At 40.3% G+C, this 14,933-nt stretch overlaps 2 protein-coding genes across 8 annotated transcripts in view; one reads left to right on the top strand and one right to left on the bottom strand.

Annotated features, from left to right (window-relative positions):
- The window catches only part of ppp1r9a (protein phosphatase 1, regulatory subunit 9A), a 48,659-nt gene extending 45,276 nt beyond the window's left edge, over positions 1 to 3,383 (bottom strand). For both annotated transcript variants that reach the window (XM_067503634.1, XM_067503625.1), the window contains exon 1: positions 2,650 to 3,383. The gene's annotated coding sequence lies outside the window, so the exon portion shown is untranslated. The remainder of the gene's footprint in view (positions 1 to 2,649) is intronic.
- sgce (sarcoglycan, epsilon) lies at positions 165 to 14,731 on the top strand. Of its 6 annotated transcripts, none has more exons than XM_067503734.1 (13): positions 165 to 424; positions 2,196 to 2,303; positions 5,039 to 5,161; positions 5,721 to 5,878; positions 6,346 to 6,418; positions 7,639 to 7,837; positions 11,542 to 11,704; positions 11,826 to 12,040; positions 12,478 to 12,504; positions 12,989 to 13,177; positions 13,541 to 13,584; positions 14,170 to 14,207; positions 14,339 to 14,731. In XM_067503734.1, the coding sequence occupies exons 1-13, from the start codon at positions 376 to 378 to the stop codon at positions 14,387 to 14,389; spliced, it is 1,437 nt and encodes a 478-aa protein (XP_067359835.1). In that variant the 5' UTR covers positions 165 to 375; the 3' UTR covers positions 14,390 to 14,731. The 6 variants fall into 6 exon arrangements, with proteins under 6 accessions (XP_067359835.1, XP_067359812.1, XP_067359855.1 ...); XM_067503711.1 differs by having other exon boundaries at positions 168 to 424; positions 14,170 to 14,252; XM_067503754.1 differs by lacking the exon at positions 2,196 to 2,303 and having other exon boundaries at positions 168 to 424; positions 14,170 to 14,252.
- Positions 14,732 to 14,933: the final 202 nt, after the last annotated feature.

The following is a 14,933-nucleotide window of genomic DNA, read 5'->3' as shown; positions in this document are numbered from 1 at the left end:
GACATTTAAAATAAACGGACATTAAAAAGATTTATAGAAAATACTCTGGGGTCCTAGAAGACAAGGAGACTGGTAATGTAGTTAAACAGAGATACTGAGTCAAGCCCCATTTAAAATGCATAGTGGTAAATTTCAGATTTCACCACTATGCATCAGTTGCAGATAGCATGGTCCTTGTACACTGATTCACATCGTGTTCTTGTCCTTTCTGAGAGACAACCATCTTTTTCCATCCAGATGTTCAGCCAATGAGAAGTGCTCCTGTTTTCCAGTGAAGGAGGCGGAGAGAGGAATGCTGCAGGATGCTCATTATTATGGCTGTCAAACCCAGGGCTGAATAGGCGAAACATCCGTTTTCATGTAAGATTGACGAGGATGAAGTGCGCCATGTTCACTGCAGGTGTCGCGGTATGGCTTGGTACAGGTAGGTGTCGATGTAACTCGGAAATATCCGCGCATTTTTCACGCGTTGGCTTGTTAAGCGGCATTTATCCTGGTTAGCTAGCAAGCTAGTTAGCCGGGTGCTGTGTAGCTGCTCTGCTCATTTTTTCCAAGAGAAGAGAGGAGGAGGAGGAGGAGACGTGGAAAAATGGCTAACAATAGACAGCTAACGCTGTGCCGTTACACGGCCTCAAATATGTTTCTTACAGCGTGTCGCGTTATCTTTACATTAATTATCAGGCCTGTTTTTATAAGTAGACCAGGTATGTTATGGCTGTCATGTTAAGTAATGCTAGCCATTATTGCATAATTACAGTTACATGCAGGTAATAGATGCGACCATCTCAGCGCTCTGCTGTTAAGTATGCACTGAGTAACATCATCCTATTTGTGAGGCTACAGGCTTTTATCACTGGTACGCACATTGTTTCTAGTAAAACTGTAGCCTCAGCTGTCAGTTTATTAGTTACACATATCTGAAACAGTGTCAGTGTTCACCTCGAGACAAATGTTGCAGATCATAAACCGAATCTGAAATGCTGTTGTAGCTGTATGGACTACTATTTGACACCCACAAGATATTTACAAAATAAATTACAAAACGTTTATGGTCTTGTTTACCTGAGCACCTAATTATTTTGAAGTCAAAACTTTAAAAGTAAATTATTCATTTGGCCTGTCAGTTATAAAAACATGGAGATACAGTACCTGTTCTGTATAATTTCACACACATCCCAAGAGATGCTGTATTGTCTTGATTATAATTTCCTTTAACAAAAATGTTCAAAGAGTGTACCAAAAAAAGATAATGTAAATTATGAAAATTATATCATTGCAAACATTTGCATGTCCCTTTTATGAAATGGGAGATCATGAAGACCATGTTAAAACATTCACCCTATTCTTTTTAAATCATGATGAGTTGACTTTGGTTTGTGCTTTGGTTTAATCACTGTATTGTTTAAGGATCCACTATTTCCTTATTTTTAGCTTTTTCACTGATGGTAGGAGGCTTTGCTTTAAAATCTTCTGGGCTGCATTCATTTTTACTTTGACTTTATACAGATCCAGTGCCTGATGCAGGAATGCGCCCCAAACCATCAGTAAAACTTCACCATGTTTCACTGTGTGATGTTCCTCACCTCATCAGCAGAGTTTTTTTTTTCTCACCACACATACTTGTTAAAAATACGACCACATATTTTAGCATTTTCTTTTATCAGAGTACATAGACCAAAACTCATTGGGTTTGTCCTTAGGATACTCCAAGCTTGCTGCCTTATGTCTAGACATAAGTAATGGGTTCCTGGGTACTTTTCTCCCAAACAATCCAGACTACGCATGACTGTATAGACTTTTATTCCATTTGCCTCTAAGAACTTTGTCACATCCTCTGCTGTTTATTTTAGCTTTCAAGCTAATTTTCTAGAGCCTTTGTCAGTTATTTTTTATTGGTCTTCCACTTCTTGGAAGAATCGTAGTGTGTCCGCCTTTTGTCTATTCTAAATAATGGTCTTTACAGTTAGTATTGATATGCTCTCTGCCATTTCAACATATGGGGATGCAAACCTTTTCACTCAACTCTAAATACATGTTTTAGTCAAATTATATGCTCTATTTTGTTGTTCTTTTGTTAAGGCTTTAGGTCTGGGCTGTTATTAGACTACATAAAAAATGGCAATTCAGTCTGTAGTCCAGAATGCAGTTGAAATACATATTTGTACCATTCATGCTTTTATTTATTGATCTACTAGTTTACATTGTGCATGCCTATGACGCCAAACACAACACTTTGCATGAGAGAAATGTCCACATGAAGCGATCCATTGGCTTGATGCAGAGAACAGCCTTGTACAGAGATGGTGAGTGGGTGTGTGTGCAGTGGTGCAATTCATGTGTTGACCCGCTGTTCCCTCCCCCTTGTCATAACACAGTAACACGCTTAACTGGTTCCCCACTAATACTGGCATTATTGTTTTGAGCTGTCTGCTGTCTCACAGACTTGGCCCACTTACTTTTGTTTCAACAAAATTTTGACTAAACCTTGTCCTTGATATAAATAGAATTTACCTTAAAACATTATCAGTGGAACAAAAGTCTGTTTCCTCAGTTTAACACGAGCATGTTACTTTACGGTAATGATTCAATGCTTTGGATAACAAAATTTTCTACTCCAATTCTTTCAGGCAAATAAGAGATTTAGCTTACCTTTGAACAGAAAGTTAAAACAAACAGGCTGTTTGGTGTCCACACTTGTCCTTAGCCATTGTTTTCTGCTCGTTGTGTCACCAGCTAGTTTCACTTCCAGGTCTGTGTTTAGAACAGCAAGACTCAAACTCAGCACAGGCAGAATAACAAAGTTTCAGTCCAAACAGTAGCAATCCTTGTTGTCTGTGCCTCCCTGCTAAACACGAAAGAAGCACATGCATTCCTCCTGATCCAGACTACACATATGAAGCTGATTCAACAGAACTACAGAACATCCCTCCCAAGTGTTTCTGTTGCAGCCACCTAGAGGCCTCAGTTAGCTAGAGCTGTTAAAGAGAAATGGGTGGTTTAATCTCTCTGCATTGCCAATGCCATTTTAAACTAGGGCATCACAAGTGAGATTTCCTCCAGTCAAAGGTCAGCCCAGTAAAGTATAAAATCTGGTTAGCCATTCCGATCACCCCTAAGGCTTGTTAGTAAGCTATTGTAGCATTTATTAACATGCCATGTTAAAAAGTGCTGTGTTAATGACTATGTGCACCTTAGGGAGACACTTAGATGTTGGTGTGTATGTGAGCCCAATAACCAGGAAAGTGTAGTTTATTGTGTATTAGCAACCTGGTTAGTCTGCAGCGGACAGTTTAGTAATAACATTTAATTGGTGATGTATTAGTAGATGCATTGCAGTTCATCATCTCGAGAAGGCCTGGCAGAAGGTCAGCTACAAATAAGCAGATCTAATGTTATTAGCACGGCCTCAAAGTAGCTTAGTCAATGATCTTTACTTACACTGGCTGCTCTCTAAATGGAAGTGACTGTGATCAAAGGTAATGCAAGCTACAGTAGACCAACTAACATAAGGTTGCCAAGAGTTTGTATTAGCCTTAAATGTTTGTTAAATTTTGACACTGTAGGCTACAGCACATTTCAAATCCCAAAGTTCATGACCAATTTCTCTGACCATTAGGTGAATCCAGGCCATCTGGGCATAACGTCCTGCGTGTGTCGTCTGTTGACTTGTCACAGATGTTTTCACCTCCTCCAGAGAGTCAGTTCTTGACCTTGACTTTGGTGCTTTGTGTGGTCCCACCAGGTCGGGTAATAGAATCTGAGCAGATCTGATTTGTGGATCGACTGAAGTAATCACAAAGCCTGCCACCAGTGTGCTGAAAAATGAATGAGGTTTTATTCTTGGTTTCTGAATAACCTAGATCCTAATGTCATGGGTGCAGTAGTAGCAGCAAGGAGAGCTATTGTGCAAATTAGTAACGCTCAGGTGCTTCCCTCCCTGTTTGTCATAAGTGGATACTTTTTGGACCTCCGGACACGAGACTGCCTCTACACCTGCTCTATTAGTCTCTTTAGATTATCAACATCTGTTTAAGGACACAACATAACAGGTATAAGAGATTTTTTATTTTACGATGGTGATGCATGGTGCATTACATGATGAATATGTTGGTTTGATGCTGATTGGAGAACAATTAAATAATTGTAAAATAAGCAACATTTTGTCAGTAGAAAGTCAGAAACACACACAGGTCTTTAATGGGCAGCTTTCTAGCTGCTTTAAATGTCTGGAGTTGTGTGTCCGCAGGCAAGAGTACCTCAGACTGTCTCTCTTAGTCCCCCTCCTCTTCCTCTTCTCCCTTGGACACTCAGTCTCCCATAGTGATTTAAAATTGAGTACCCACCCACCGAGGGAGGGAGAAGGAGAAAAAAGTGAGCAAAAAAAATGGCATACAAAAATGCTGAGTGCTTGAAAAAAGAAGAAGTCAACAAGAAAGGGCAAAAGAGGGAGAGAGCCTGCCAAATCACCTTAAGTCTTACACCGCATAAAACATTTGTTTAGGGGCTGCCATTTTCCCTTCACAAATAAATAGTAAATGCTTGTGTTTGAAATGGAGTGAGGCTAAATAGAGAGCATAATGGAGACAGAGTGGGTGGGTGGCATGAAAACAACAGTGCTGTCTGAATGACTCTCATTACTGCTGCTTTTACTCACAGTACGTCACGTCCTTGCCTCTGTATTTCATTGGTTTGTATTTACTAGATCACAGTGTTTTCAGCAGCTAATAATTAGAGTTCTTGCCCTCAGTGTTTCTGGACCGCATTCTTGTGCAACAGCAACTGCTTTTATCTTGAATGCAGGAGGGTGGTCAGATCCATCATTGTGAGGACTATCGATTCTCAAAATGTGAAGCAAGTTAGTTCATACAAGCAGCTCAGACATTTGCTTTATTGGTTTAAACCTCAATTACAATTAATGCCTTTTGTTCTTTTTTAATTAGTGTTGCTGACAGGACTTCAATGGTGAATATCACACAATAGGAAATGTTCTGCTCTCAGGAGATAATTTTCTCTTGTTTATCTGAAACCTGTATTTCAGTGGTCACCATCTTGTCAAGGTCACATGGAGACCGCAACGTCTACCCATCTGCAGGGGTACTGTTCGTCCACGTTCTGGAAAGAGAGTACTTCAAAGGAGAGTTTCCTCCCTACCCAAAATCAGGTTAAAAGCATTACTGCCCAATTTGTCCCCCTTTGTTGTAGTCATTTATAAAGATATTATTTTGTGTTAAAATTACAAATGCCATATTTGGAATCAAGCTACCTATAGCCTGAGATTTAAGACCTGTGGTGACATCAAATACTGAGGCTGTGTCTAAGCCTGTAGCATCTCATAGATAAGTACAGATAAGATATCCTTTTACATAGGCGTGTGATGGGCAGGGTTTGGCTTTTTCTGATTGGCCAGAAGGGTGAGTCTTACTCAAGAACCTGTGCATTGCAGCCAGAGCGGTTCTGTGGGTTTGTGTCAGTGGAGGCATTGACAGCAAAACTTCACATTAAGATAAATTATAGAGCATGTTTTACCCCCCTCAAAAAATGTTAATGTTGCATACCGTAGCTTTTAATATTTGATTACCTAATAGAAGATGATAATAGAAAATGCTTAGTTTCTGTTGGCAGGACATCCGCAATTTAGCTAAGGGTCTAAATGTACATTACAGAATTGGTTCAGGTACAGAACACTTGGGCACTCCTCATTAAAATGCTTATGCCTGCAGGTGATGCCAGCAATGACCCAATCACTTTCAACACCAACCTGATGGGCTACCCTGACAGGCCAGGCTGGCTGCGCTACATCCAGAGGACACCACACAGTGATGGTGTGCTCTATGGTTCCCCCACCGCAGAGCATGTTGGCAAACCCACTGTCATAGAGGTGGGCCCTATAGAGTAGAGTAGAGTCAATGTTAATACTGTTTATCATGTCAAGCTATTTTTTATGCTACAAGTTTGGAATAAATAAAGTTACTATTTTAGGAGGTATTTTCAGTAAGACAGTATCACAGTTTGAAGTCTTTGACAAAGCACTCATAAAGTTTGTAGAGTTGTATATACTGGAAGTGATTTTACTGAGCTCAGCTGATTTGTGTACAGGGAATATTGGCTTGGTGCAGTGTTACGCATTAAGTCTTAAGGCATAATATGCTTTCTTTGTGTTTCATAAGCTACTGTAGAAAGCCTTTTCTCAAAAAGCTAAACATTCCCAGCAGCACACATGTTCCCCTATACATTGCCTTAGTTGGACACAGAGTGTAGTGTAGCTAGCTCAGCCTTCTCCTAAGAACTACTGCCATATAAGCAACACTAATCTGGGCTTAAACTTTCACCTCTGTGTTGTTGCAGATTACTGCTTATAACAGACGAACTTTTGAGACAGCGCGGCACAACTTGGTCATAAACATCATGGCCACAGAAGGTAAGAGGAAATAGTATGTAGAAACAGAAATCAGACTGCGTTACCTTCATACTGTACATTCAGTATGTGAATGATGTAACTGACCTCCCTGAAGAAAAAAGGTTATTTTCCAGATTATTGGTATTGGTTTTGTCCTAGTTTTATCAGTCCTTAGGTAGAAGTGCATTCTTGACCTTGTAAAGAGGATTTAGTCAAATAATCTGACCACAGTGTACATTTAGTAGCTGTCCTGGTACTTTTAATCATATCACATGACCTTCATCTATTTGCCATAGAACCTGTTCATGTTGACGGGATCAGGGAGTCATAAGATATCTTGTAAAAGGATTTGCAATTCTATAAATTAACTTGCTAATCTGGGTCCACTATAAAGATCAATTTCTAAGATTGAAAGCTGACTTGAAAGGGTACTTGTGGAAACATTACTTTTTCACAATCTGTCAGTGGTAGTTAAGGTGTGTCTTATTTGACATAGTCACAGGTACTGGTCTTTCATGAAGTGAAGTGATTTTGGCTTCTATAGTCAACACTAGTATGTAATGGTGCAAGGGTCAGTGGTTCGATCCCCGGCCCTGGCTATATGTCGAAGTGTCTCTGGGCAAGACACTGAACCCCTAACAGCCCATTCCCCACCCCAGCTGTGCAGTGCCGGTCCAAGCCCGGCAGAAATTGGGGAGGGTTGCATCAGGAAGGGCATCCAGTGTAAAAACTGTGCCAAATCAACATGCGGACAATGATCCGCTGTGGCGACCCTGAACTCACGGGATAAGCCGAAAGGACAAAAAGAAAAAAAGAAAACAGTCATTCCTTTTCATCTCTATGACTGCATGTCCATTTGTGCATGTGAGTGTTTATGTACTAGCTTGTTTTACTAATATGAACACCTATTGAATGAACACTCAGCAGATGTTCGCAGTACTAACATGACATCACTCACCCTATGCTGTGATGTCATCTGCCATCTGGCTCCAGAAGGAGGCCAAGTCATAACATAGAGGAGCAGACACAGCAGCGTCTGCTGGACAGACTGGTGAAATCAGTGCTCACTATGCAGCAGCAATTAAGTAATAATGATATCTTAGTCAGCAGGGTACCACTACATCAACCCTCTATTCTCATCTTTATGGATTGTAATGCTCTACCTTTTTAGCTCCCTCCTGGCTTCTTTCCCACCCCACCTTTCTGCTTTTTACTTTTCTTTTATTCAACCCTATGCACAGAGTTCCCTTTGCCATACCAGGCGGAGTTTTACATCAAAAACATGAATGTGGAGGAGATGTTGGCCAGCGAGGTGCTGGGGGACTTCCTGGGAGCAGTGAAGAATGTATGGCAGCCTGAACGCCTCAATGCTATCAATATCACCTCGGCACTGGACCGCGGAGGCCGCGTACCTCTGCCCATCAATAATCTGAAAGAAGGGTGAGCATTGTGGATGTTAGACAAGACCTGGCTTTAATTTTACAATTACAAAATACTTAGAGTACAGCCATATTCTATAAAGGCAGTTGCTTACGGACCACAGGGTGAGTGGTTCGATCCCCGGCCCTGGCTATATGTCAAAGTGTCCCTGGGCAAGACACTGAACCCCTAACAGCCCATTCCAAGCCTGGTAGAAATTGGGGAGGGTTGCGTCAGGAAGGGCATCCGGCATAAAATCTGTGCCAAATCAACATGCGGACAATGATCCGCTGTGGCGACCCTGAACTTAAGGGATAAGCTGAAAGGAGAGTAGTAGAACATAAACAATAAATTTTTAAATTTAATATATGTGATGGCAGCAACACATCTCAAAAAGTTAGAAGAGGGGCAACAAAAGGCTGGATGAGTAATTGCAGCAAACCAAAAACAATTGGAGGTGTTTTTGAGAACTAACTGGCAACAGGTCAGTAACATGAATCTCGAATCTAAAGACGTTCAGAGGTCCACCAATCTGTGACGAACTGCGCCAAAGAATTGGGGAACAATTTCAAAAAAAGACTCAGCATATATAGTATCATCAAAAGATTCAGAGAATCGGGAGAATTTCGAATTGGGGTTGTACTTTTTATACCTGAAGGAAGGATGGTTTAGTCCCAGCGAAATCCCTTTTTTGCAGGCATAAGATTTGGATGTAACGTCCCTGTTTTTGCACTAAGCGTAAAAGTTTGTATTTTGTGATTTACAGAAAAAATGATTGAAGAGATTTAACATTCTTAAAGATTTTTTTTCTAGGAGTGACCACTTCATGTCTCTAAATCAAACAAATAGCGTGTATTTTCAGCCCACTCACACCAAGCTGACATTTTATGTAATTGGGTCCTTGGGGAGTTAGCTGTGAATTAGATGAGTGCATTTGGCCGTCAGCACTGACAGACACTGTCAGTTTGTTCAGTTCATAGGGAAATAGCCTACATAAACTGCAGTAAGTTGTGCATCAAAGATTCATGCTGACATGTTGGAAAATGGAAGCATCTAGGAGAAGACTTAGTTCATGTCTTAGCATAAACATATAAAAGGAGGCTCTGGTTTCTCAGTCCTTTTGGGGGGTTTTCTCTCTTTACTTTTTTTTGCATGATCAGGTAAATCTTGTTAATAGTTTTTTCTGATTGTGAGTGAGTTTTTGCCTGTGTATTGGGAGGGATAGCGTCCTCCGAGACAAATTAGGATTGTCCCGCCGGATAGTAGCGTCACTCATAGAGAGTGGCGTGGTTATTTAAGACTTATTTTTATGCAAGTATCTCCTCATTGGCTGCTTCTACGTGGATCATTGTGTCGAGTGTACCGCTGTTTATTCCAAATGAGCTGGTGGAGAATGAACTCTGTAGGTTCAGCAAATTTGCCAGTGGATTTAAAACCATCAGTCTGGGATGTAAGATTCCCAAACTGAAGCATGTGCATTTCTGAGGCGACAAGTGTTTATGTTCCTGGACTTGCTTACACAAACACTGGAGGTTTCCTTCAGAGTTAAACATGGTGATGGGTCATACATGGTGTTGCTAGTTCGGGACCCATGAAAGTTTCTGAATGTGGAGATGTTGTACACAAACGTTTTTCGTGTCCACATAAACAGCAGACGGTGGCTGGTGCAGATCGGCACTCCGCCGGTGCGGCTGCTGACATCGCAAAGGCCGCTGTGGCCTATTGAGGCCTTATAAGGCCTCAGTGGTTAAGGTTGATATGGCTTCCGGTCCGATGATAGACGTGGCAATTGGTCGCATAGCTTGTTTTGTAGCTAGGTCTGGGAACATAGCGGCAAAACATAGATTTGCTGAAATACTAATGGAACTAGTTGGTTTTGACCTTTTGGATAAGAGGAAACAGTTTTGCCTTAAGAAATGTACAATAACTTGAAATAATACACCTAAAGATAAAACTCCAATCCACTGCTTTCTGCTCACCTTGTCTTGTCTGTCTTTCTTTTCTGAATTTCCAATGCTGGACCTAAAAATAGGCTCCTTAAACATTAATGGAGGGAGAGACAGACATAAAAAAGCTTTAATTGCTGAGATATTTTCACAGAAAATCCTAGATATTCTCTTTTTGCAAGAGACCCATACTGTTTCAGCAGATGAAGTAGAATAGGGTTTATCGTGGGAGGGTTCACGTTTCTTTAGTCATGCCAGGAACTTTAGATTAGGGGTAGTTGTTTTATTTCGGAAAAACGCAAATGTAGTTCTTTTATCTGCCATTAGAGGTGGTGAAAGGCTGCCTTCTTACAGTAGAACTGGAAACCTCTGTGCTATGTATTGTCAACTACCAGCACGATGCCTTATCATTGGTGGGGATTTCAACTGCACAATCAATTTTACTGTGGTCAGGACGAGTGAAGAACCTCACCCTTAATCTTCCTAAGAGTCTCCATTGCACCATAATGGTCTGGATCCATTAGACCCAAGAAGGGTCAAACATCCACAAGCTAGACAGTACACATGGGTGAGAGTCAACAGCAATAGGGTGAGCTCAGCCAAATTAGACAGAATTTACATTTCTCAAAGTTTCAATTCTAGATTATTTAGCAGTACCTTAAGCCCAGTTGGTTTCACGGATCACCATCTCATGAGCATAACTAATAATTTCACCCGGTGAAAGGGTAAAGTCATACTGGCACTTTAATAATCTATAACCTTTAACCTTTACAATAATAACCTTTTACAAGACATTTTCTGCCAAGACTTTAAGAGATTCTGGGAACATTAGAGACTTAAAAATAAACTTTAGTTCTCTTAGGCAGTGATGGGCAGTGGGAAAGGCACAAATACATATTTTTTGCCAACAGTATAAATAACATAGTGTTGAGAGGAGCTCACCCAGGAAGAGAGCGCTGCTTTGGACAGTCAGTTGACTTTAGAAGAGTTAACAGATGCTGTCAAATGGCAGTTGGATGAGCACCCCGGACTGATGATTTTTTTTAGGAGGTTTTGGAGAACAATTATGTCTGCGGGCAGTACTCTCCTTTTTGAGGAGTGAGATAGTCGAGGTGGACTGAGTTTTTTGGCCAAGACGTTTCCCCGAAAGGCAGCTGGCAGTGCCTGTACAAGTTGCCCATTGAAAAGTGGACAGCAGACCTCCAGCAATAGCCACGAACGGATACAAAGGACAACTGGACCCTAGCTTAGTGGACCAGTGTGTCTTCTGTTCCCAGATGGAGGCATTAGAACACATATTTATCGAATTCCACAGGCTTTCAGCAATATTCGAACTTTAACACATGTGCTTTCAGGGTCTTGGGGAGGTTTTCTCTTTTAGCCTATTTATTTTGGGGCCAAATATTGTGTGAGGACAACGAATGTACAGACCCTTCTGAATTTGTTGTCTGTATCTGCTAAACTGGCCCTCTGGCTGACACGGAGAAACCAAACTCAGGGTACTGGTAGTGTGGAGCTGATTCCAGTTCTAAAGGAGCTGCTCAAGCCCAGTCTTAGGCTGGAATATGCCTACCGTTAATTGACAGACCATATGGAGGCTTTCAGTCACAGATGGGCATTAGGGGATGTCCTGTGTACTGTAGTGGACGAAAATGAAGAGTTGATTGTAAACTTTTGACAAAATAATTGATTGTTTTTTGCTTTTTCTTTTTGGTATCTCTCTACATATTTGCTTTCTTTTCTCAGTATTTACGTTATTTTGTTTTTCTCTTCTTCCAGAGTATATGTGATGGTCGGTGCTGACGTTCCATTCTCGTCATGCCTGCGGGAGGTAGAAAGCCCACATAACCAGCTTAGATGCAGCCAGGAGATGGAGCCTGTCATCAGCTGTGACAAGAAGTTCAGAGCCCAGTTTCACATCGACTGGTGTAAAATTTCTCTGGTGAGAATTGTCTTGCACGTATTCGCCTGAATTTATACGAGCAGGTTATTTATTGCTACACAACTTTTGCTTGTGCTATCTCATTCCCAAATGCTGAATTAATATTTGCTTGTTTTTTTAGGTTGACATCAATAAAGTAGTTCCTGTATACATAACCCGTCCTGACCCAGGCACAGGGATCCTGCCCGAATTTGGGGAATACAACCCCCCGTCTGAATCTCTGAAGAGCCGTGACTACTTTTCCGACTTCCTTATTACACTGGCTGTTCCCTCGGCTGTGGCATTAGTCCTTTTCTTCATCCTTGGCTACACAATGTGCTGCCGACGGGAAGGGGTGTAAGTGTGCTTGGTTTATATTTTTATGCAAGTGTTGCACCAGACACCCCAACAAACATTGGACAAAAGTGTTACTGAGGCAGAGAGGGTAGTGCAGGGCAGTTAGCAAAATTCTGAATTAAAATTGCAGCTTGTCATCCCATCCAGTCATTCAGTACACGTATATTAAGTTACCAATACATTTCTGTCACAGGTTTTTTTTTTATTGTTGCCATGTGTGTCATGATATTTTAAAGCCATGACATTGATAATCATTCATCCATGATTGATCCTTTCATCCATCTCCATAATTTCCAGGCTGGGAGAGATGTGCCACCCTCGTTCACTCAATGTTCCACAGCCCATTCACACTGTCTATACCCAACAATCCATTCACTTGTGTGTAGATGTCTATTTAACTATTAGTATTTAATTCATCCATTTTGTTTTGTTTCTAGGGAAAAAAGAAACATGCAAACACCAGAGTAAGTGTTTTATCTCTCCTGTGTTTTACTTTTTGGGGGTTTGTTTCTGTGCCCTCTACTTCCTCTCTTTGGTTTGCAGTTTTGCCATCTATGTTGTCAATGACAGCTTTCTCATAACCATACACATGTTCATCTGTGTGTTGACATCCATTCATCCAATGGGCTGCTCAAAAAAGTAATTACCAGATGAAGGAAACTATTGCTTTTAGCAGTACCACATTGCTTATATTGTATCCAAATCATGAAGATTAATAACGCATCTTTTGCTATAAGCCAGACTACAGGAATCACAGCAATAGGTGAGGGTGGCTGATATTTTTCTGTTGTGTATGCATGTACAGTGTGGAGCGCAGATACACATTGCTGGCATAGTCAAATGCAATCATTTAGTAAATAGGGCATTGCACACATGACGAGACAAACTGACAGCATTGGAGGTGAAAACACATCACCATGTTCATTTCATTCCCTCTCCCTTCTTCAGCATTCAGCTGGTTCACCATAGCTCCATCCAGAAGTCCACAAAGGAACTGCGTAGTATGTCTAAGAACCGGGAGATCTCCTGGCCCCTTTCCACTTTGCCTGTCTTTAACCCATTAAGCGGCGAGGTGGTGCCACCCATCCACCCTGACAACTATGAGACCACCAGCATGCCTCTCATGCAGACGCAGACGTGAGTTTATGCATTTGGTAGAGGAAGTGTACCTACACAATCACATGCCATGCACACATACACTCAAGCTTATTAGCAGGCAGGCTGATGTCTGGCATATTGGTGCCATTTTAGGGCAATATAAGTTTAAACAATACCTTTATTGTCTAATCTTGTTTTGAAACTAACCATGCCATGTTTTCAGCTAAAGCTGCAGCAAGCAACTCTGGCTTTTGGAAAATGCAACTACTGCTTAAGCTATCCCATGATTTTTATTAATGGGCTTGAAACTGAAATATTTTCTAACATAAGTACAACATCCTTTCACATGATAGTAAAGGCTCTTTACTCTGTTCACCATAAAATAATTGTATATCCTTTCAGGAACCTGCAAAACCAGATTACAATACCGCAGCAACGGCCATCAGGTTTGTGTTATCTCTGTTTGCATGCATACAATGTGATGTGACTATTTTTTTTATTAACTAAAAAACATGCATTTGAGTGCATGTCAGAACATCATTTAAATAGTCCATGAGCACTTTAAAAAAATCACAGATGTTAGCTGACAATCTGTCATTATAAAGTGCCCCTGCTTAAAATAAAAAATAATTGTTTTCTGCTTAGTGTTTATCAGGGCTTCTAGGTGCAGGTTTAAGGACACTAGCTTCACAGTAAAATAATTAAAAAAGTGTTTTATAACATAAATGGCATATACAGCTGCTTTGAAAAAAAAAATCATACTTTTTTTGTCTTTAGACTGCCTCATTTCTGCATGACTGTAACAATACAAACTTTCAGTCTTTATTCAGTTAAACACAGATTATTGTGAGCAAATGACTTTGGTAAGCCTCCACAAGTAATCAGGCATAAAAGCTTTACTTCTCTAATGATATCAACTTCTGCAATGAAAAACTAATTCTCATGCTGGTGTGTAAGCCCCCTCCTGCATGTCTGATGATCAGCTGCATAATGCACTAACCTGCTACCTTCTCTGTCTACTGCTAACAAAGGAGATAATTATGTCATGTCAACATTTCGAAGGCTGGAGGTGGGTACTGTGGTCTGTTCACACGTTAATGCAGAGATGCTGATGGTAATTTAAGCGTTTTAAATGTATATTTTTTTCAGCAAATTCTTTGATGACAAAGTTACATATTATATATTTGTTATTTATTCTAGGTAAATGGTATTCCTGAGGAGAGAAAGGTGGCCGAAGCACTGAATTTGTGACCAGAAACACTAGTGTTTAAGTGGACCTTGTTTCCATAAATATATTTATACTTGCTTTCTCTAACATTTGTGCCAATCTGCATGCATCAGAAGTGACTTTAAAAAGTATTTTCATCCATACTGTATGCACTTACACATAGAAGAAAGTCTGAGCATGACAAAAGAACAAGCTAATTATAAAGACACATTATTTTTGGATATGTCTGTAAATGTTTAAACTATGATGTTTGCATTTCTACTTGCTTTGCACAATGGACCTCTTAGAGGAAAAGGGATTTTTACATGGAAATATGTTATTTTATGTACTGTGTCACATGATAATAATAAATTCTTTCAAAATAAGTAGTTTTTACTATTATCACCTTTGTCCCAATTACAAACAAGGCACTTGTAGTATCTGAATTACATTTGGGATATTTCTTGTATAGAAAAAGAAGCCAAAACAGCACATTTTATGAAGGTTTTACTAACAATGTACAACAGAATAAAGGCATTTATAAATAATATGAATACATTTCACATTTTTTAAGACATCACAAAAAAA

Source organism: Channa argus, chromosome 1 (genome assembly GCF_033026475.1).
Source record: "Channa argus isolate prfri chromosome 1, Channa argus male v1.0, whole genome shotgun sequence".
Taxonomy (NCBI): domain Eukaryota; kingdom Metazoa; phylum Chordata; class Actinopteri; order Anabantiformes; family Channidae; genus Channa; species Channa argus.
The sequence above is the reverse complement of the archived record's forward strand: the minus strand, read 5'-3'. Positions and strand labels throughout refer to the sequence as shown.

What these genes read in the sequence shown, in the direction of transcription:
- sgce (XM_067503711.1), top strand. Translation starts at nt 376, where the DNA reads ATGAAGTGCGCCATGTTCACTGCAGGTGTCGCGGTATGGCTTGGTACA. An exon ending in GCAAACCCACTGTCATAGAG is followed by an intron (nt 5,879 to 6,345) that starts GTGGGCCCTATA and finishes GTGTTGTTGCAG; the next exon opens with ATTACTGCTTATAACAGACG. An exon ending in AAACATCATGGCCACAGAAG is followed by an intron (nt 6,419 to 7,638) that starts GTAAGAGGAAAT and finishes CCCTATGCACAG; the next exon opens with AGTTCCCTTTGCCATACCAG.